This window comes from Saccopteryx leptura, chromosome X (genome assembly GCF_036850995.1).
Source record: "Saccopteryx leptura isolate mSacLep1 chromosome X, mSacLep1_pri_phased_curated, whole genome shotgun sequence".
In the NCBI taxonomy this organism is placed as follows: Eukaryota; Metazoa; Chordata; class Mammalia; order Chiroptera; family Emballonuridae; genus Saccopteryx; species Saccopteryx leptura.
This window is the reverse complement of record NC_089516.1, coordinates 106023607-106047256: the sequence shown is the minus strand read 5'-3', so window position 1 is coordinate 106047256 and position 23650 is coordinate 106023607. Positions and strand designations below refer to the sequence as shown.

Sequence of the window (23650 nt, the reverse complement as noted above, 5' to 3'; positions counted from 1 at the left end):
CTAGTATTTTGTTCTCATTTATTTAGTTAAAACAAATTGTCTCATTATAGCCTTTAGAAAATCAGAAGGATCAAACAGATGAACAACAGTGGCCAGTATCTCAACCTATAATCTGGCAGAGTGAAGAAAGGAGGCGGAGCAAACAGATAAGAAAAGAATATTTTAAGGTACTTTATTAAAATTGTCGAATTTACCTTGTAATTAGCTTGATTTTATCAGTTTTGTTACATATTAATAAGGTAGAATATAAATACAGTTACATATAATAAATGTGTTATTTTATCTTAATTTCCTACTTGTATGTGGTATAGATGACATGATCTAATTATATCTATAATATTCAGTAATACGGAATAATTTAAGAATGAGTAGATAAATCTGAGTTTTGGTTTATCAAATTCTTTACAAGAAAGATGTAATGTTTGCTATTCTGCTAGTTGTGGCAGTATGTAGTAATGTCTTAAAAGAATTGATCCAAGAAGGTCTTTACAAGATTTGTTTTAATATTTAACATGTACTTGCAATCAGTATCTAATTGTTTCTGTGTAAATAAATGCTATTTATGTGGTTCTGAAAATGATGATTTTCTTGTCAATTTTTTTCTTATTACAATAGTAGATTTTTTTTTTTTTACAGAGACAGAGAGAGGGATAGATAGGGACAGACAGACAGGAACGGAGAGAGATGAGAAGCATCAATCATCAGTTTTTTGTTGCGGACCCAGTAACCCCTTTCTCAAGCCAGAGACCTTGGGTCCAAGCTGGTGGGCTTTGCTCAAACCAGATGAGCTCTCGCTCAGGCTGGCAACCTCGATGTCTCGAACCTGGGTCCTCCGCATCCCAGTCTGACACTATCCACTGTACCACCGCCTGGTCAGGCCCAATAGTAAATTTCTTAATGCAGTCTTTTAACTAAATTAAAAGCTCAGACCATCTGAATTATCCTATAGTTTAGTTAGCATCGTTTCAATGAAATTTTACTGTGTAGAACTTTGTAAGTATTGTAATAGTGTCTATTTATGGTTTAGGTCAGTTAATTTGCAGATGCCAATCATTGCAATTTGAATAATCTTTAGTACTAGCCAATCTATTATTGGAATTCTGACTCATATGAACAGTGCAAAGCTCCTCCCCCATGAATAGCAAATTCTATTGTCTTTGTGCACTTTTTCTGTTTCCCAAAGTTTCATTTTTATTTACTAATAATACTAATAATTTTATCAGAATACATAGTTCTAAGCTAAAGTATAGATTATTTGAAGTTTACATCACTAATAAATAGGAATCTATTTCATGTTTTTCTGTTTGCTAGCAGTTGGTCTTTATGTACATTAATCTGTTCTTTTATATGAGATAATGATATATATTTGGAGGTAGTATCATATGACCAAAACAGAAATGTCATATGGCTTAAGAAGTCTGTGATAAGTTTCATCCTTCAACAAATACTTACTGAATCTGATGAGCCTCATGTTACCTGATCAGTACAAGAGATAATGAAGAAGCAAAACACATACTTGGAAAAAAGGAAAAGACCTTCTAAACAGAACCCTGATCAGTAATAGTGAAAGCCTATTTGTCCTAACCTTTTACAAACTGGTAGTTATATTTACATTCTGGTATTTCTGTTAAAGTCCCTTTTTTTTTAGTTTATTGGGCCTTGAACAAAGGCACTCAATAGAATTTGTTAATAGATGAAACAATGAATGACTGGTGTGGGGGAAATTTTAGTACTTTTAACTAATAAAAGACTAATATTTATTTAATCCACTGGTATAGTAAAAGCATACGAAGTCTAGCAAAATCACTTGTGTAGCACCTACTAAGCACTAGGCACTGTTTAAGTGATTTAAAAATATCAACTCATGTAATATTTTTAACAACTCTATGCAGTAAATACAATTATTATTATTATTTTTATTTTACAGATGGGGAAATTGAGGCACAGAGAGGCAAAGTAATATGCTTCAGGTCCCTTAGCTAATAAGCATCGGAGTCATGATTTGAACACATGTTTAGTTACTGTAGATAGCCTGATATCAAATGAACAGTTTCAAATCAATACAGTTTTATTGTTTTTAAATATTTTACAGTAATTCAGGTGAACCTCCCAATAAAGTCTTAATAGAGGCCCTAATGACCCTTTAAAAATAATTTAATAGCAGCATTTGTTGATAAATATTTTATTTATGATTTAAACATATGTTTTATAATATTGTTATTTTATAAATTGCTAAGAGATCAAATGAAATAATCTTTGGGGTTTCCATGACGTAATCACTACTCAACAAATGTTCATTTCTATTTAATAAATAAGTGCAAAGGTCAGCTTCAATCACTAGGAAACGTTTTAAGGATATATGTAGTTCTCCTTAGTAGTCAGAAGATGTCAGTGTTAGGATATTTTTAAAAATGAATGTCAACAACTTTTTCTTAAAATGTTAAAAAAGTATAAAGTTGAGATACTGCTTTCTAAATTAAATACAAATTATTACTCAGAGTTTCCAATATTTTCATGATTAAAACATCATCTATTTCTATGAAGTGTCTTTCTTTCAAAATTAAAATTTCTCTTAATTACCTATCTCCTGAGAATCAAAAAGATTATTCATAAGATAAATTACTGAACTAAATCTGGATTTATAGTTAATTAAATATTAAAATATAATACTGTCGAGACATATCAAATTATCACTGAGTTTGCTCAGGGATGGCGTCTTTTGCTTTGCTGTGTCAAGAAACATACAGAGCCTTTGTGCAACTTTATCCTAATGCATATAAATCACTGAGCCATGGGATTTCTTTGTTATATGGTAAATTATTTATGGTGCTGTTTATTCAGTATATTTACTGAGATTTCTATGTATGTTTGTCTCTAGTATTTCTTATTAGTTGCCAAGACTAATTTTGTTTTGCAGGGAAGTCCCTAAAAGTAAGTGAAAAATAATCAACATATTTGCCAGATTATGTGAGCAAGAAGATAAATTGGGTCAGATTATATGAGTAAATAAATGACTGTAGGAGAGTTACATTAACTCGTTCAGATTCTCTGGCCACTGTTATGGACTACTCTATAAGTAAAATTTAAAATCCTGTTGCCATAATAAAATCACTGCATTTCTCAAGGTCGAGCTATTCTAGGAAATACATTACTTTTTAAAAAATATTTTACATAAATATATTCATATTATTTTAATAAGATATATATAAAATATGAAAATCTGACCTTCTTGATGTTATTTTAATGTAAATTAGTAGATTTAATTTCTTATAAGAATGATAACATGAATTTCTGAATGCATTTGACGATTTCTAAACCAAAATGTTAAAGAACATTAGAATAACCATACTTAGGTACTTTTAAATATTGATTTATTGAAATGTCATATATGTTTGCCTTGTAGTATATCTCATGACTATTGTGATAAAACCTTATAGTGACTCATAAAATACATATCTGACTTCATAAATGTAGTACAATGTTTTAATTTAAAGGCTAACCCCTAAGATAAATATTTTTATATGTGTGTTTATTTATTTATGATTATAGTTTATTTTATACTGGAATAAGGAAGCCAGTGGGCTTGTTAAATAACCTGACTTGTTCTGAGCGATAGTTTGCTTACAGTTTAGTCTTTTTTATGAAATTAATGTTAGCTTCAGAGATGAATTGACATCTGTTTCTAAACAAGGCTTTATTGTGTTATTTAAATTTTGATATAATAAAACTTCAGTTACTAAGATTAACTGAGGACAGCCAAGTTGAATTAGTAAAATGTTAGACTTATGGACTATTTTCAAATCCATGTATTATATATAGTAACTTTTGGGTTTTAGGACCCTTAAATATGTGTAGTAATACAAACTGAGTAGTATCTTTCTATGTTTTCACATATAATGGATATTTTTAATTAGGATAATAGTAAAGTAACAATAATACAAGTGTCATTATTTAAGATTTTGACTTCATCATTCTGTTTCTTTCCTTTATCAATTATCCGCTCACTCTTCTAATGTTCTCTTTATCTCTTTACCTTCCATCTTATAAATGAGCTCAGGTCTCCACCAGTCTTCCAGATTCTCCTTTCAACTGTTGCCTTATCTCTTTGTTTTCTTTTAGGACCAAACTTGTCATGTCTAGGTCTCTACATTCTCATCATTCTTAACCCCTGCAGTCTGGCTTTCACCTCCATTTCTGCTTTGAAACAGCCCCTCATAGGAGCTTCATCTAAGCCTTCCAACAGCAAAATCTTGATTTCTACTTTATATTTTTCTTCCCTGATTTGTATCTTTTCCTTTTGATGTTCTTATCTAACCTTTCTTCTGACTTGTCTTCTGCTTGCTCTGTAGGGTCTCATCCTCTTTTTTTTTTTTTTTTTTTTGTATTTTTCTGAAGCTTGAAACAGGGAAAGACAGTCAGACAGACTCCCGCATGCGCCCGACCAGGATCCACCCGGCACACCCACCAGGGGGCGACGCTCTGCCCACCAGGAGGCGACGCTCTGCCCACCAGGGGGCGATGCTCTGCCCCTCCGGGGCGTCGCTCTGTTGCAACCAGAGCCACTGCCACTCTAGTGCCTGGGGCAGAGGCCAAAGAACCATCCCCAGCGCCCAGGCCATCTTTGCTCCAATGGAGCCTCGGCTGCGGGAGAGGAAGAGAGAGACAGAGAGGAAGGAGAGGGGGAGGGGTGGAGAAGCAGATGGGCGCCTCTCCTGTGTGCCCCGGCCAGGAATCGAACCTGGGACCCCTTGCACGCCAGGCCGACGCGGGTCTCATCCTCTTTTGATTAACCTAAAAACACTCTCTGAAACTTTTCTGATTCCTGATGTCTCTTATACTCATCTAGGTCTGAATTTACATCCTGTAAACTATTCTGGTCTAAAGACCTATGTTTCTAATTGGATGCCCTACATGTATTTCACATTCATTAAGCTCCCCCCTTTCCTCTCTCCCACCGTGGAACTTGTTCCTCCCTTCTCTTCTTTAGTTCTGTTAATGGTAGTAGTATCTGCTGTATTGTCTAAGGTTTACACCTCAGTTTTTCTCATCTTATTCTCTCTCATTTTCTTCACTTAATTTGTTCACCAGGATGTTAATTAAACATCCTTTTTCCAATTCATTACCTCTTCTCTATCTTAGCTACCTCTGGCTTTTGTTGAAACCTCATTTTTCTTGTCTGGGCAATTGCAATAACTTTTTTTTAAAAAAAGTGATTAATATATAGTTGGCTGTAATAATTAATTAGTGGTCCCCCTTTCTCTAGTTTTACAGCTTTTGGAGAGATCCCTGACTTAAATTTCTTTTTTGGCTCCACATTATTAATAACATGAAGTTTGGACATATTAAAAACCTAATGGACCGTACTTGCCTACTTCTCTAAGTTTTATTTCCTGCCACAACTCATTGCCGTCACTAGCCAGTTACCCTGTTTTCTGCAGAGTTTGAAATTTTTATTCCTATTATTCTCTTTCTGGGAATCTGCATTAGCCCTTTCATTTCTGGCAAATTCAGGATTTAGAGATACCAGTATGCTTAGAACAGCACTTGCTACAGAGTATGCACTTAATAAATTCAGCTTATTATTCACTCAAATGTCATTTTGTTTTGTTTTGAGTTTCTTTTGTACCAGTCATCTACTATTGGGTGTTCATTCTCAACTAGATTACGAAAACATTTAACAAAGCTCAGGGGTGCATGACAAAGAAGGTCATGGTCAGGAATTCAGACTGTGCCTTTCACACTGGGCCCTCCTCAGTGATACTTGTGCAGATGCTCACTGTTGAGTTCCTGGTAAGAAAAGCAGTAATGGAAAAACATGTAATCTCTCAGTACAATAAAAAACTCCAGTGATGCTCCTTTTCTTCACATTGACATACTTTTTATAATGCCAATTGATAGTAACCTTTTAAAAATGCTTCAACAATGTCTTTAGGGGTAAAACTCAGCATGTTTCCAGTTTGGCAGTTCCCTTGTTTTGACATCCATGAGTTTCTTCTGCTTTGCTGCTATGACTGACGCCATATTTAAGTCCTGTTGCCTGCTGTCCAAAAGTCACATTTTTTTCTGAAGTAGAATTGAACCAAGAATAAGTCACACAAGCGGGTATTATTTCTAAGGATAACAAATAGCTTCATTCTCACATGCAAACTCCATTCACTGGTAGTTGGGAGCATTGGATTGAAAGCATATTGAAGCTATCTCTGGGATCAGCTGGAAAGAGTTCCCTGATAGATTAGTGATAATTGTCTTAAATCACAGGGGAGACAGTAGAGGAATTTAAGTTTTCAATTTGTAATCCCTAATACTGCTCAGCGCTCAGCTGTGGTTGAGCTACTAAGTAGTTTATCTAAGCTTTATTTAAGAAAAAGATGCATAAGTAAATTGGGGTCATTAAATAGAATCTTGAATGCCAGACCAAGTAATTTGGACATAATCCAGAAGTTAGTAGCTTTTTCAAAAGGAGAGTCATGAGTTGCAAGTAGTGTTGGGAGGTTAATCTGCCACTGATTTGCAAGATTTGTGGGAAGGAATCAGTAGTAAGAACTCCAGTTGTTGTCATACTGTATTTCCTTGATGCTAAGAAACACTAGCATTTTTTCTTTCTTTTTTTTTTTTTCTGAAGTTGGAAACGGGGAGGCAGTCAGACAGACTCCCGCATGCTCCCGACTGGGATCCTCCCAGCATGCTCACCAGGGGGCGATGCTCTGCCCATCTGGGGGCATGCTCACCAGGGGGCGATGCTCTGCCCATCTGGGGCTTTGCTCTGTTGTGACCAGAGCCATTCTAGCACCTGAGGCAGAGGCCATAGAGCCATCCTCAGCGCCCGGGCCAACTTTGCTTCAGTGGAGCCTGCGGGAGAGGAAGAGAGAGACAGAGAGGAAGGAGAGGGGGAGGGGTGGAGAAGCAGATGGGCACTTCTGTGTGCCCTGGCCGGGAATCGAACCCGGGAATCGAACCCGGGACTCCTGCACGCCAGGCTGACGCTCTACCACTGAGCCAACCGGCCAGGGCAGCATTTTTTCTTTATATTGACCATTTTACCTTTGTGTTTCAGTATAAAATGAAGGTAATAGTATTTACCTCAGAGTTGTTATGAAGATTAAATGGATTAAAGCATGTAACACACTGCAATCAGTGCCTGGTGTATAAGTAAGTGCTAGCATAGTGTTAGCTATTACCACTATTACTATTATTATATAGTCAGTAGATACATTTAAAGTAGTGGGTTTTTGTTTTGTTTTGTTTTACCTGAAATCAGTAGGTCTCTTATCAAAAGATGACTTTTTTTAATGCTGCGATTACAGACAAAGTATGAAATAATGGGGGCCTAGGATGGAGTGATTGTTGTGAGACTTCAGAAGTAAGTCTGAGGTAGCAAAAACAAGTGACTTGATGACATACCGGATTAAGAAAAAGGGGGATTTAAGGCAACCTTCAGATTGCAAAACTGAAAAAATGGCAAATGGATTAGTTTAGGGAGGAATTGTTACTTGATATATGGAAAGCAATAAAACAATGGCTTGTACAATGAAAGTACTGTATGTGTTAGCTATTCATAAGTAGGACTATTTAAACTGGTTATGTGATTATCAGTTAGTATCAGGTAATTTCATAAAAATACCAAAATATGAGTAAAATTCGCATGTAACTTACTGGTACAGAATTTATATGTTTGAGAAAAAAAATAAAGTATATGTCTTAAATATTTTTCAGTATAAATCATCAAGGAAGAGTTCAAGTAGCAATGAAAACGAAGAGGTGAGAAAAGAGTGTGATATTACCAAATACTTAAAATATTTACTTTTCATATGTAGTTGGTTCAATCAGTAAAATTTAATCCATCTTTCAGTGTCTGTGTTATTGGTTTAATGCTTGGGTTTTCTCCAATGATAAGGACTGAGCATCATCATATAATTACTAATTTAGACATGTAATTTCTCTGTCCTTAATTTACAACAGAATTTCTAATAGTTCAGTTTTAGAATTTTAACATTCATCCTGATATTGTAATTCATGAATTTAAATTTTTACATTTTTTTCATTTTCTGTCTTCTTAAATCAACCTGGTGGTTAATTGAGATTTATTTGGAGTTTATTCATTGTTTCCCACAAATTCTGTATACTGTTTTAACATTGAAAATTAGGTTTGCACGGTTTATACGTTACTATAAATTTTTTTTTTACTTCACCATTTTAGCCTAGTCAGCAGCCTAGAAATTTTCAAATGATAGTCTCATCACAATAAATAAATAAGCTTTGTGTATTTTGTTTGGGGGCATTGGTAGTTAATTTGATGTTGGTTCTTGGCAGGGCTTCTGAAAACTCCTTTAATTTTAAGAAATGGAATCACACAGAAATCGTTTGCTGAACCCTGCGCTAGTGGTTCAGCTTGGCTGCTCTCTCTGCCCTTTTGTATTTTATATCTACTTTGGTCCTGCCTGCTTCAATATCTAATCGGTTACCAAGATCTACTTTTTTTTTTGACACTAAAATATTTTGAGTACATTCACCACCTGCATATCTGCTCTTTCTGCCCTGGCACAGGCCCTGTTTCTTTCTTGCCTGTACCACTTCAGTAGCATCTTTGCTCATCACTCCCTTTCTCCAGTCTGTTCTCCCTGCAGCCGCAGTGATTGTTTCAAAAGATATATATACGATCAGGCTTCAACATCTCCCTGTCACTTAGAGGGTAAATTCTAAGTCCTTAGTTAAGTCCCTGCTTACCATATGAGCCTCAACTCCGGAAACACCCTCCTCTCCTGGTATTCTCCAGCAAGAGAACTTTGCAAAGGTTTTCTGCACCTTCATTAATTGCTTCTGTGTATCTTGGAATGCTGTTTGTTCCCTTCTTTTTCAGCTAAACACCTACTCAGTTTTTCTAGTTTTTCAGGAAACTTGCCTTTCTCAACTGCCACCATCATCTCTCCAAGTGCCTGATATCTGTGCTTTATAATATGCCATTTAAACCTCTTATCGTTTTACTGAGAAGGTTGTATTACCTGTATAAATTAATTTCCCTCTAGACTGTGAGATCCTTGAATGGATAACGTTTTTACTAAATTTTAGTATTTCTGACATCTAGCAGTGTCTGGCAAACAGTAGGTAGTCAGTAATCATTTGCTGAATAGTGAATAAATCTCCTGTGTGGTATGCATATTCAAGATTAAGTGTTAAAATTTTTGTATTTGGTTGGTAGTAGTCATTCAAAAAACACAGACTGCTGAATATGATTTTATGCAGTTAAATTTTTGTAATTATCTAAGCCGGGGTACACATGATTTTGCAGGTAAATGTTTTTATTTGGAGTGATGGAATTTCTACACTCCTCTTTGTACCTGCCTCACATTGTAATATGTCGTCTTTTCCCATGAGAAATTAATCTTAACATATGGCTTTTTTCTAAGAAATAAGAAAAAGTTTTTTCTTTGGTGACATTGCAAGGAAATGAATTTAAAGGAAAATATTTGAGATGAGTAGATAGTACCTCTAAAATGTTTAAGAGTTTATGAATCATCTGCAGATCTTATTGGAATACAGATTTTAATGAAATAGGTCTGGGGTGAGTCCCGAGAGTCTGCCTTTCCGACACGTTCCCAGAGGGTGCTGACGTGGCTGGTTCGCAGACCACACTTTGAGTAGCAAGGTGGTAAACGGTATTTTCTGGATTCCTTCTTTAGCAATTGATCAAAACCAACTTTTAGGGGTTTTTTTATACGTCTAAAATCATCATTCATGTTTTAATTTCATCTTTCATTTTTTATTTTATTTTAGCAAGACAGTGATAATGCTAATATGTCACCACAATCTCCAGTATCATCTGAGGTACAAGTTCTGTTTTAATATGTATACATAGTTTCTTTCTTGTCTCTTCTCTCTAACCTCGTCTTTTTCTTAATGTAATTTATTCACCCATATTTAGAAAGCCACATAGATTAATTTGTACAAACCTAGCCTATAAAAATGTTAAGAACACCACCAGCTTGTCGTGTAAATATTCATAAGTATAGCTATTCATTGACAAATGCCTATAGATCACAGAAAAGCATTCAATTTATATAATTTTATGTTGTATACTTAATACATTTTTGAAATAAATGATAGAAACAGCTTTAAAATTTTAAATTTGAAAACAAAGTACTTCAGCATTGTGCAAAGACCTTTGGTTTTCCTCATAATCAATTAGGTCTGAAAGCAATGCAAGAGAAACTTCCTTTTTCCACGAGAAACATCCCTGCAGTGGGTTGTTCCTATCGACAGGAGGGTACACATTTTCTAACGCCTCAGACTGGGGGGTAGGCATGGGAAGAAGGGGTAAATGAGAGTTTATGAAATCTCAGCCAAATACTGTGGTGGTTTGAATGATTAATTCTTCTAATTGAGTTAAACCTATTGCTTTAAAACAAAAGATACAATTGAAAAATTCTAGACAGTATCTCTTCTATTTCATACTTCCTTATTTAATGTTCTAAAAGTATATTGGCATTAGTAAATAACTGATGATGCATTAATTTGGTGAATTCAGGAATTTGTCTAAATGTTTGGATGATTCAAATTTACCATATAACTTTGGTTAATTAGGTGGTATTTCATTTTACATAGTGTTAAGTATTTTTTTATTTATTGCGTTTACATAGATTCTAGTGTCTCCTCGAACACATCCCCCCTCCCCCGTATTCCCCTCAACATCTCCCTTATCCCCCTCCCACCTTCTCCCTCCCCCCTTTCCCTTCAGGTTTAATTTCATTCCTCAGTTCACATTGTTCGTTGGATTCCTCAAATGAGTGAGGTCATATCATAATGTTAAATATTTTTAAAAGCTAGGATTATTTGTTGTTTTGGATGAGTTGCACAGTAAAACTTTTAAATAAACTTAGGTATTCTATAAGCACATTTTAAAATTATTTATACAGCAGGTAAAGTGGTTTGCATTCTTTTTAAAAAATAATTAAAGGTATCCTAAAATTAGTCTTTGTTATATGCTTTTGTAAGTCTTTTACTTTCATGTACAACGAATGTAATCATATAACTGACTGCTTATTTGCCTAAATGCTTTGCAATTTCATAATCAATGCTCCCAGGGAGAGTATTAGTGCCCGTTTTCTCAAGTCAATTATATTGCTTCTATAATACATTTTGCTTGCACTTGCTTAAGTAAAATTTTTGTCTGGGAATTCATGACATTTTAAACCAGAAGAATGAAGACAAACTGAGGCTTGTCTTCTGATATATAGTTTGGTGAACACGTGCTTTGGTAGCTCAGCTAACATTCAGCTTGAATTGTATACACATATTAATCAGCAGAAAATTCAGAAAATCAACAGAATTCTGATTGCTTCAGTTTCATCTGTGAAAGGAAAATAACAAAAAAATATATTGGTTTGGTACTTTACTACTAACAAAGGCTTACCTGTACATTTGAACCTAAGATCAATCCCATGAACTGGGTATTACCATCATCATTTTATAGCTGAAGAGATGGATAACTTTGCCCAAAGACCCCACTCAATAAATGGTAAAGAAATTACTGAAACCCAGACTCTATGCACTTCACTTCATAGTTGTTGTACAGATTAAATAAGATGCTGCTAAAATTACATTATCTTCCCACTTTACAAAGTGCTTTCTTTTAGTTACCTCAGTTAATCTTTACAATACTCCATTTTAAAGATGGAGAAATAGTCACAGAGAAATTAAATGTTTTTCTTAAGACTTAGACTGAGCTTTCTGACTGCAAGTTCAGATTTTTAAAAATATACCACAATTCTTTTCACAGCATATAACTGTGTGAAAGCACTTTCAAGCAATGTTCATTCAATTAGAAGACACAATAATTTACCACCTATCATTCTATAACTCCTATTATTAGTATGAATGTGTAGATTTGCCTCATATTATCCATTAAGTCAAGTCCATGGTAGATACTGAGTAAATGTTGCTAATTTCACTTATCTTTTTCATTGACTTTTTCTTCACTTTGAGGGAGACTTTAATTTTATTAACTCAAAATTAATATCTATTTTATGTGCTTTAATACTTTTACTTTTAATTTTACTTATACTATGAGAGAGAATTTAAGTATTTAAAGGCTTATGTAATTAGGTTAATTCACAAATATTTATATACTTTTTAAAAGTGAAATTATCAGTTTAAATTGAAATGCATTTTACTACTCTGCTTCACTAATCATGGAAGAAATAAATACTTCTCAAGATTGGAATAGATTGAATAACTACCTTAATTACTTTGAAAGAAAATAGGTTTTATTTGTTTTCTGTTTTTAGGAATATGATAGAACTGATGGTTTTTCACATGGTCCTTTTGGCTTGAAGCCTAGATCAGGTAAATATATATTTTGCAAATACAATGAATTGGTTATATGAAATTAGAGTTTCTGAACTTAAATGGGATTTGATTCCCATATAGTTTTAAGTACACATAGATTCTTTCCCCTCTCCTAAAAGTAATTTACTCTTAACCTTATTTGTCTTTTCAATTCCCGTTCCCCATTTCTTTCTTCCTCTTCACCTTCAAGCTCCTGAAACCTCAGCTTTTTGCCTTAGATATACTGCAGTCTTATTTCTACTCCACTGTGACTGCTATTAGAATGACCACTCTGCCAGCAGACCAAACACTGTTTGAAATTATAGCACTCCATTATATTGTGGTTTTAAAAAGGGATCTTTTCGCATTTGGCAAACCCAAAAGAAAATGGATCCATTTTACTGGCAAGGTATTGAATTACAGTTTTTATTCCTGAATAACTGTATTGACCTTCAAGAATAACTTCCTTTTTCTTTAAAGATTATAAAGGCTGATTTATGTTTAATAATTTTTAACCTGGATCATAAGTTTCTAAAACCATATGCTTAAATAAGAACATATATAGGTGGTAGAAATTGTTACTCTTGTCTTCCCTGTTGCTTTCAATTATGCAGATAAGTAGATTCCAATTATATTCTGTAAAATATGTTTAAAATGTACTAATAAGTAGTCATGTTTTATGTAGTTTTGTATTGATTCTTTTTAATCATGCCTCTTTCCCTACCGATGGTGGATCCTTCTTATTGGCTTTGTAATAAGCTAGGAAATTTCTGTTTTTATAGCTTTTAGCCGCTCACCTCGCCAGGAATATGGGTCAGCGGATCCTGGATTTACAATGAGAAGAAAGATGGAACATTTACGGGAAGAACGAGAGCAAATACGACAACTTCGCAATGTAAGCCAAATTGACGTTTCAGATCTTCTTTGTTGAAATGGGTTTAACTTGGAACATTAACAGTGTATATAGATTTTATTTTCAATGCTCTTTGAAAATATGGGTTATATAATGACTTGAAATATAAATATATAACATTGATAGAGAATATCTGTGATTTGTAACCTGTTTCTTTATAGAATCTTGAATCCAAGTTAAAAGTAATTTTGCCTGATGACATTGGAGCTGCACTGATGGATGGGGTTGTTCTTTGCCATTTAGCCAATCATATAAGGCCACGCTCTGTAGCTAGTATTCATGTGCCGTCACCAGCAGTGGTAAGTTGTGTCTACAATTTATAAAGTCTCTAAAGGAAGATAAGCCTCTTGAAACTACTTTAAATAATACCAATTTTGATTAACTTCTGTATAATTATGCCTGAAAATATACCTTTTTTTCTTACTTTACAGCCTAAATTGAGCATGGCAAAATGTCGAAGAAATGTAGAAAATTTTCTTGATGCTTGTAAAAAGTTGGGTGTTTCACAGGTAACTGTTATTTTTCTAACAAAATAATCATTTAAATATTAACATTACATGCATACTGAGGTTCTTCTTTACAATAGGAATGAATAATGCTTTTTGAACATGAAAATGATTACCTTCCATTGGTACCTTTTACTGAGTTCCACCTTTAACTTTGAATTTTTTTTAATTAAGTGAGAGGAGGGGAGATAGACTCCCACATGTGTTTCTACGGGGATCCACCCGGCAACCCCCATCTGGGGCTGATGGTCAAATCAACCCAGTTATCCTCAGTGCCAAGGCTGATGCTCGAAACATTCGAGCCACTGGCTGTAAGAGGGGAAGAAGGAGAGGAGGGAGAGAAGGAGGGGAAGAGAAACAGTCACTTCTCCTGTGTGCCCTGACCGGGATTCAACCTGGGACATCCGTATGCCATGCCAAAGTTTTATCCACTGAGCAAACTGGCCAGGGCTTTTAGTGAATGTTTTTAGGCTTCTTTGAAAATCATTTAGAAAACAATCACATTTTGGGGACAATTTATTCACCGTATACATCATTGAATAAATAAACCTTAATAGCCATATTACAACTTGATTTTGGTCATTGCTGCTGTCATTTTTCCTGATGGAGGACATTTAGACTCCTTTATATAGTAAATCTATGGACAGACTCTGACTGGAAGATTTACATTATATATGAACAGTGTTTTAAAGTTTATTTAAAATACCTAATTGGAAATCTTAAGTAATATATGATAGTTTCTCACTGGACAAACTTTGAAATTTTTAGGAATTGGCTTATTTTTCATGTAAAAGTTGCAATAATATAAAATTAACAATTAAAGCTGTGTTATAAATATATATTGAAAGTGAATCATCAAAATATTGTATTTTGGAAAACATGATAAACCTTATGTCAACATGACTGACTTTTGAGAGGACATGACATTATTAGCAGATCACAATCTAGTTGTGTTTTTTAAAATTTAATTAAGGTGTATGATGTGTTTGATCTGATACATTTATGTGAGTTGGGCTTGTTAAGCTCTTTTTCCAACAGCATCATAAAAATCTGGTCTGCAGATTACACTTTAACTTCTTTGCTCAAGTGAATAAATATATATATATAAAGAGAGAACCATTTGAATTACTGTGTAACTTGGAAACTATATGCTGTACTCTTTTAATTATCTCTTCTCTATGCTTGACATGATGTTTTAAAATTTAATTCTTAATTATTTTTATGTTCTTTCTTTTTTATACCCTCAATCGCTTAGTGAGTAAATAGAAAAATTAAGGTTTTTCCTCCCTAATAATACTGTGTCATTTACATTTTTCTGTTTTACCATTTTTGTTTTAAGAATTTTCTTGGGGGGGAGTTCTCACTAAATATTTAGTAATAAATGCATGTTTTACAGATGAGGAAACTGAGGCAGAGAGGTTAGGGAACTTAACCAAGGTCACACCTATAGTAAATAGTGGTTATGTTGCAAACCCAGGTAGTCTTAAGTCCAAATCCCACCTTTTTTTGTGACAGAGACAGAGAGAGACAGAGAAAGGGGCAGATAGGGACAGACAGACAGGAAGGGAGAGATATGAGAAGCATCAATTCTTCGTTGCAGCACCTTAGTTGTTCATTGATTGCTCTCTCATATGTGCCTTAACCAGGGGGCTACAGCAGACCAAGTGACCTCTTAATTAAGCCAGTGACCTTAGGCTCAAGTTGGTGAGCCTTGCTCAAACCAGATGAGCCCGCGCTCAAGCTGGTGACCTTGGGATCTCAAACCTGGGTCCTCCACATCCCAGTCTGACGCTCTGTCCACTGTGCCACCACCTAGTCAGGCCAGAAACACCTACTTAATTTGGATATTTTATTCTTTTACATGAAAGAAAAGACAGCCCAACATACCCCACATGCCTTTGTGATGCATTAGGCTAGGAGGGTAAGTGGGAATGTCTTACAAAAACTATTCTCCTTAGTATACTCTTGTCTTCCCTCTTCAGCTTGTTCTAGGGCAGTGTTTGTGCCCTACCCATCCTCAACATAAAAAGGAGAGGCTATGGACAGCAACTCTCATTTTCTAAATTCTTTAGCTACTGGCAGTGAGGGAAAAGTTTTATCCTTAGCTTTAATTTGTTATTTTCTGACTTATTTGGTATAATTGACATACAATAAAGTGCATATGCGTAAAATGTATGAGTTGATAAGTTTTGACATATGCATACAATATGAGAACTTTACCAAAGTCAAGATAATGAACATGTACATTATCCCCAAAAGTTTCCTTGTGGTTTTTTACAATTCTTCCTTCCCCCAAGCAACCACTAATCTGCTATTATTGCAGTTTAGTTTGCATTTTCTATCTAAGGTAGTCTGTAAATTGAATGATATAGTTATGTATGAATTTTTCTGGCTTTTTCCACTCAGTATAATTATTTTACGAGTACATGTTGCATGTATAAATAGATTGTTCCTTTTTATTGATGAGTTGTATTTCATTTTGTGAATATGCCAGTTTGTTAGTACATTGACTTGTTGATGGCCATTTCAGTTGTTTCTAGTTTTAGAGATTAATACAAATAAGGCATCTATGAACATTTATGTTCTTTAGATGTATGCTTTCTGTAATTTTAGGTAAATACCTAGGAGCCTAGGATTGTAATGACTGAAATATATGGTAGTTGTATGCTTAACATTATAAGAAAGTACAATATATAAAGAACCCATAAGCCCCAACACTAAGCAAACAATCCAATTCAAAAATGGGCAGAAGACCTGAACAGATACTTCTCCCGAGAAGACGAATAGCCCTGGCTTATGGTACCATGAATAGAGCATTGTCCTGGAGCACTGATGTCACTAGCTTGATCCCAATGGCACTGGCTCCACTCTAAGATTTACAGTTCAAGCCTGGTAAAGGCTGTTCCCCTGAGGTTGGCAATTTAAGCTTTGGTTGGGACACATATGAGAGCAAACAATGGCACAACTAAGTGGAAAAACAAGTTGATACTTCTCTCTCTTTTTCTTCCCCTCAAAAAATAAAAAAAGAAAGAAAGAAAGAAAGAAAGAAAGAAAGAAAGAAAGAAAGAAAGAAAGAGAAAAATACATACAGATGGCCAACAGATATATGAAAAGATATTCAAATTTACTGGCTATTAGTAACATGCAATCAAAACTATACCGAGATACCACCTCACACCTGTTAGAATGACTGTTATCAACAAGACAGTAATAAGTGTTGGAGAGGTTGTAAAGAAAAAGCAACCCTTATTCCCTGCTGATGGGAATGTAAACTGGCATAGCCACTATGTAAAACAGTATGGCAGCTTCTCCAAAAATTAAGAATAGAGTTTCCATATGACCCAGCAACCCCTCTACTGGTTATCTACCTAAAAAATTCAAAAGCATTTGTATGCAAGGACACATGCACCCCCATGTTCATCACAGCATTATTCACAGCGGCCAAGACATGAAACAACCAAAGTGTCCTTCCGTAAATAATTAAAGATGTGATAAGTATATATGACAGAATACTACTCAGTCATAAGAAAATAAAAATACTGCTATTTGTAACAACATGGATATTAAGAATATCATGCTAAGCAAAATAAGTCAGAAAAAGTCAAGAACCTTTTGATTTTACTCATATGTGGGATATAAAACTGAAAGCAACTAGTGAACGAAGAAGGAAAATAAAACTCATAGACACAGACAACAGTATGAAAGTTATCAGAGGGCATAGGCGTTGGGGATAGTAGATGGTAAAGGGGGTCAAATTTATGGCGGCAGATTATTTGACTGAGTGGTGTATACAAATGCAATATACAGATGATACAGAATTGTTCACATGAAACCTATATAATTTTATTAACTGATGTCACCCCAATAAATTTAATTTAAAAAAGAATACACTCAACTCTTTCCTAAAGTGGCCATTTCATTTAACATTTCCTACTAGTAGTGTATAAGAGTTTCAGTTTCTTCATATCCTCAACAAGTCAATATGGCCAGAGTTTTTTGTTTTTTCTTTTCTCCTTCATTGTAATAGGTATGTACAGGTTTGCCAGTATGGTTTTACTTTGCATTTGCCTAAAGACTAATTATATTGATCAAGATTCCAAGAGCTTGTTTACCATTTGTATGAATTTTTTAATGAAGTATCTATTCTAATCTTTTGTCAATTTTTTGATTGAGTTTTCTTATCATTGAGTTTGAGATTTCTTCATAAATTATGTACAAAATTTTTTCTGAAATGTATGATCTACAAATATTGTCTCCCAGTCTTTGGCTTAACTTTTCATTCTTATTGTAGTATCTTTCAAAGAGCAGTTTTACGTGTTTGTTTTTTAATGTAAAATTGTTCATGGTGTCAAACTAACAAAATCTTTGCATAAATCAATTTCACAAAGATGTTGCCTTTTTATTTTTAGAAGTTTTATAATCATAAGTTTTATATTTAGGTCTATGATCAAATTTCAATTTCTTTAATAGATATAGAGCTATTCTTTTTTTTTATTTCTTCTTACATGAGCTTTGATATATTCTGTCTTTCAAAGAATTTGTCTATTTCATTTAGTTTGCCAAACTTATAGTTATCTATCATTTTAGTATTTACAGAATCTTTTCTTATATTACTTCTCTTATTTCTGATATTGGTAATTTGTGTATTTTCTTTTCTTTTTTCCTGATTAGTTAGAGGTTTAATGATCATTTTAAAAAAGATCTCAGTGAAATAACATTTGGTTTCATTGATTTTTTTTCTATTATTTTCTGCTTATTTTTCTATTTTCTTCTATCATCTTCATTATTTCCTTCTTTCTGTCTTGTCATTGGTTTAAAGTACTCTTTTTTACTTTCTATGGTGGAAGGTCATTAATTTGAAACCTGTTTTCTAAGATGTACTGCAGTGGTTATTTGAATAAGCAAAATATTATGAAGGCAACTAATGTTACAGTGAAAATGAAAATAAAGAAGATATTTTTGAGGACTCTTGATAAATGGGATATTACAATAGTTTCTGGTGAGTAGGTTATTGGAGTAAGGAAGAAAGAGAAGACTATAATAACTCCCAGTTTTATATACGTATTACTGACAGGTAATACAGAAAGGTACATTAATTTGGTGAGGAAGTACTTCTGTTGCGGACACATTGAGTTTGATATGTTTGTTGGACATCTATTTGGCTGTATCAAGTTCACATTTGTATCTGGAGCTCAATAGAGAAATCTTGGTGGAAATAGATTTTGAAAGTCATCAGAATGGAGAATATAATTGTTAGTATTTGGGAATAGGGATTCAATCTTGCCAAAGCTTTCACACTGGATTTTTTTAATTAATATGTTTGTAGATTTGTAAAACAGTGTGCTAGCCAACTAAAACACAGTTATGGACCAGATGGAGCCTATAGCTGTTCTGTTTGCCACCCACCCTATCCATTACTAGCTTATTTTTCTGAGGTAAACAGTGTCCCAACTGAAGCAGTCAGCTACATTGTTTCTTCAAAAATAGCTACCAATTTTTTTATGTATATTTGCATGCAAACCTTCAGTTAACCCTTGCAGTTTTGGTAAGGCTTTGGGAATACCAAAGAGAGGATATAGTGTAAAATGAGAAGAGGGTGAATGAAGACAGAACCTTGGAAAACCTTAAGATGTTAGAAGAGGAAGACAGAATTTGGAAAACCTGAAGATGTTAGAAGAGGATCAGTGAAGGCTAGTGAAACCTAATGTAAAGTGATCTGTAAACCTCTTTCTCATGGACTTGTGAAGATCAAATGACACATGCAATATGCTTAGAATAAGAAGCAGTTGTTATTTTTCAAATTCTAGACTATTGGAGCTAGAAGCAACACATTACTAGAAACTGGAAGGAAAGTACCCTAAGACAAGAAAAATACGAAGTGCTACATATATCTGAAGCCATGGAAACTCAGCTGGTAGAGAGAACCAGAGCAGCCAGTTCGGTACAGGATTGAACAGTTTACAAAGTCCTTCTACATACAGACTGTTCTGATTGTTTCTTACACAGTTCATCTTCAGGATGAAGAAACTGAGTCTCAAGAAATTTTAGTACTTCATATTACATGGCCCTTAGATCTCCTGGCTGGAAATGTAGTGTTCTTTCTACCTCAGCACGAGAACTTAGGAAACATTTAGCATGATCGTCTCTCTTTAAAATATTTGTTTAGGTGGATCAGATCGACCTCAGATCAAACCTGTAAAATGTAAGCCCATACTATGAAAGAATACTTTTTAAAACAGACATTTTAGATTAGAATGAATTAGAATTGTGTGCTCTTTACTTGAAGTTTTATAGAAAGCATGTTTTAAAAATTTCGTTTTGACTAATTTAAGGTTTAATGCACTATTGAAAAACAAATGTTTAGATATCACTTATTTTCTTTCTTAGGAAAGACTATGTTTGCCACATCATATTTTGGAAGAAAGAGGTCTTGTGAAAGTTGGTGTCACAGTTCAGGCTCTTCTTGAATTACCTACAATCAAGGCATCTCAACTTTCTACGGTTTAATGTAACATTTAAGAATCATAAGTATATAGTTTCATTTCTTTCAAGTGATTTCAAATATTTCAAATTCATGAATAAGACTGTCTAATCAAAAATAATTTTATTAGATCAAGCTGTAGTTTTTAAAAAAATTGCGTTAAATTTTGAATGGCCCAAACATACTTGGGGAAAAATGGGATTAACTTAAAAAGAGTTTTTGATAAATTCAAAATCTCTTTTTACTTAGTCATTTGATAACCTTGATTATTTTTGAAAATCAAATTGATACTAAATTTAAAATAGGATTTCAATTTAATAATTACAGTAAGTTTAATTTTTTAATATAGCATACCAGTTTAACATCTGGGTAAGGTAGTCTTTTTTTTTTTACCGATTTAAACAATTCTATATTTGAGTTATTTAATACACTTATAATTCTAGTTTATACACAATTTCTTTCATCTTTGGTCTTAGTTTTCTAGAAAAACTGAGTAGAAATTATAGAACTATGACTTTATATTAAATTCTTTTAGTATTATAGGTTGTTGCCAAAATATTTTCAGTTGTACTGTAGATTGTTTACATGTGAAGTGCCTGTGTAATTGATGACTCTTATATAGTCTTAAACATTTTTACAATTTCTTTTTATGTATTAATGAAATCAGTGAAACTTTAAAATATTTTAGTAGGGTTTGTAATGTCAGTAATACGTGGGGATTTAAATGTGCCTCACATTGTGATATTTGTGGTTTTTTTATTTAGTCCATTGCAATTTTCCTTAAATTGGTTATTTCATGTTGTCAAAAAACAATATTAATATGCTTAATTTATGCTATTTAATTTTGCAAAACTTAATCATCTTTTAAAATGTATTGTTTGAAGAGTATTTTATTTCTGTATCAAAAATGTTACACAAAGCAGTAAGGTTTTTGAGAACTAGCAAAGTAGTCAAGGACATTTTGAAAAAACTGCCAAAGTTTGAATTTTTATGACTTGACTTTCAGGAACATTACATAACTGTGCTGCCTTTAGTTATACTGAGATTCAGAGAGCAACAATTGAGAAATAGGTTTTTATTCAAAATCTGGGCATTTGTGGATCCTGTAAATCTCATGATCCTCAACTAACATAATATTGAATGAAACAGAGACCATTCTATAAACATTTTCATAAGTATGCTGTTATAGAAAGCCCTTGTTTAATTTTAATAAATTTATGTTGGTAGTAGTGCAGAAATTTTTCAAAAACATTACTGTAAAGAATAACTCTGTTTCCTATAGAAAAACCTTAGCATAATTACTTTTGTAATAGCCAAGCAAGTATCATATCTTAAATATGTGATTATTTGCACTTGTTACCTCTTAAAATGGATGCAACTTATTAAAAATGTTGGTCTGGGTGTTTCAAAGGGTATGTATAAAAAAACAAAAACTATTGTGCCAAATGGTTTAATAGGGCTGATTTAGAAACAACTCTTATTTTGGGGATCAGTTCTCTGAAACCACATAATCAAGTTTTAGTTTTAGAATACAGATGTGTTTTTTACATTTCCCAAGGGTCAAATTGGAGCTTTTAAAGAATTAAAGATTCTTATGACTATATGGTTTAAATTTAAACTATTAGTAATTTGTTATTTGAAATATTTAAGCTAATAATTAGTAACTTTTTTAGTTGGTTCTAAAAAACCTTCATTGACATAATCTTCCTTGTGAAAATTTTGGTAATAAAGGGAAAAAATGGCAAATAAATACGTTAGTTCAGTGTTTTTAAACTCCTGGTCTGTGGACTGGTCTGCTAGAAATTTTGTGCTGGTCCGAGAAAGAGTTAACCACCCTGATGTTGTATAAAGATTATAGACCCAGTGATCTTACTCAAAATTGCTTATGCTCAGGGTGATTTCTGCCTTAGCAGTCCCCGAAGTAATTCTATTTTCATCGGTCCCCAAGTGTAAAAAGGTTAAAAATCACTGCTTTAGTTATTAGTTTTGATTGTAGGCATTTGATAATGTTACAAATAAAGTGACTGTTGAAAGCTAAAACAATCACTCATACTGCTTTCATGATTATCATGCCATAGGATTCCTCTTATTAATCAATCTAGATGTTAATTATTTTATAAGTATTTTTCTGTTTCATGTCATTGAAATATTAGTGAAATTATAGGCCATTTTCTTATTGCATTTCACTTAGTTGTCAAGTAATTATTACTTTAAAGAAAAAATGCACGAGAACTTCACTGTAACATTTTTACTACAAAGCAAAATTCCACTTAGGATGCATCCATCTGAAGTCCATACCATGGCAGTTTATTTACTATAGTGCCAAAAGGCAACACCACCTCTAAGGCAGTTTCACAGCCTAGTATCCGAGGACACATTATATCAAAGCTCTGATGTATTTCTTTTAGTAGTTTTTAAATAACTGTAAAATTTTTATGGTTATATATTTACTTTATCAGTTATTGAATTAAGAATGATTATCATTATTTGAATTGGATATGTGATTTGAAGAGGGTTAAATAAACAAAAATATTGTATTAGGCCCTAAAAATGCAATAGATAGCTACTTCTGCTAAATTTTATTATTGTGTGGCACAAGAAATAAGTGATGTTGGATAAGTTAGAAATGAAATTATGAGTTGAAAATGCATTGCCATTTGTTTAATAATTATCTTTACAGAATACTAGTTTATTGACTTTTCTAACAGAATTTTTTGAAGAATTCAGAAATGTTTGTATTGGTCACAGATCTATCATGATTGATTTTTCTGATGCTTAAAAATAAATGGAACCCTAAATGTATATTACCGATGCAAACTGTGGATAAATAAAGTTGAATGAAAAAATTAGTCTGAATTTTTTTTTCTCTCTCTCCCTGTTCTTTCAGCATCACAGCATCCATTTTTTGGTAGTTATTTGATAGCTTGTGTCTGTGTTTTCTAGTATCGAAAAATATACTACTACAGGATATTCAAAGTAAGTTGTTTAAGAGTTTAGATTCTCTTATATCGTGTTATTTTTAGTAGGTAATGTTTATTTAAAAAGCAACAATTGGCCCTGGCCGGTTGGCTCAGCGGTAGAGCGTCGGCCTGGCATGCGGGGGACCCGGGTTCGATTCCCGGCCAGGGCACATAGGAGAAGCACCCATTTGCTTCTCCACCCCCACCCTCTCTTTCCTCTCTGTCTCTCTCTTCCCCTCCCGCAGCCAAGGCTCCATTGGAGCAAGGATGGCCCGGGCGCTGGGGATGGCTCCTTGGCCTCTGCCCCAGGTGCTAGAGTGGCTCTGGTCGCGGCAGAGCGACGCCCCGGAGGGGCAGAGCATCGCCCCCTGGTGGGCAGAGCGTCGCCCCTGGTGGGCATGCCGGGTGGATCCCGGTCGGGCGCATGCTGTAGTCTGTCTGACTGTCTCACCCCGTTTCCAGCTTCAGA

General features: G+C 33.9%; 1 protein-coding gene and 1 non-coding gene across 3 annotated transcripts in view; both read left to right on the top strand.

The window, feature by feature from the left end:
• LRCH2 (leucine rich repeats and calponin homology domain containing 2) overlaps positions 1 to 23040 on the top strand; it is a 119419-nt gene extending 96379 nt beyond the window's left edge. The window contains exons 13-20 of one of the 2 annotated variants that reach the window (XM_066357147.1): positions 51 to 167; positions 7714 to 7758; positions 9772 to 9822; positions 12282 to 12339; positions 13104 to 13216; positions 13396 to 13533; positions 13666 to 13743; positions 20128 to 23040. In XM_066357147.1, the coding sequence (XP_066213244.1) occupies positions 51 to 167; positions 7714 to 7758; positions 9772 to 9822; positions 12282 to 12339; positions 13104 to 13216; positions 13396 to 13533; positions 13666 to 13743; positions 20128 to 20247 (720 nt within the window). In that variant the 3' untranslated portion in view covers positions 20248 to 23040. The remainder of the gene's footprint in view (positions 1 to 50; positions 168 to 7713; positions 7759 to 9771; positions 9823 to 12281; positions 12340 to 13103; positions 13217 to 13395; positions 13534 to 13665; positions 13744 to 20127) is intronic. The other variant, XM_066357148.1, reaches the window with a different exon arrangement.
• Positions 10141 to 10269, top strand: LOC136386672 (small nucleolar RNA SNORA35). Its single transcript, XR_010748020.1, has one exon. It is a non-coding gene; the product is annotated as a small nucleolar RNA SNORA35 (small nucleolar RNA).
• Positions 23041 to 23650: the final 610 nt, after the last annotated feature.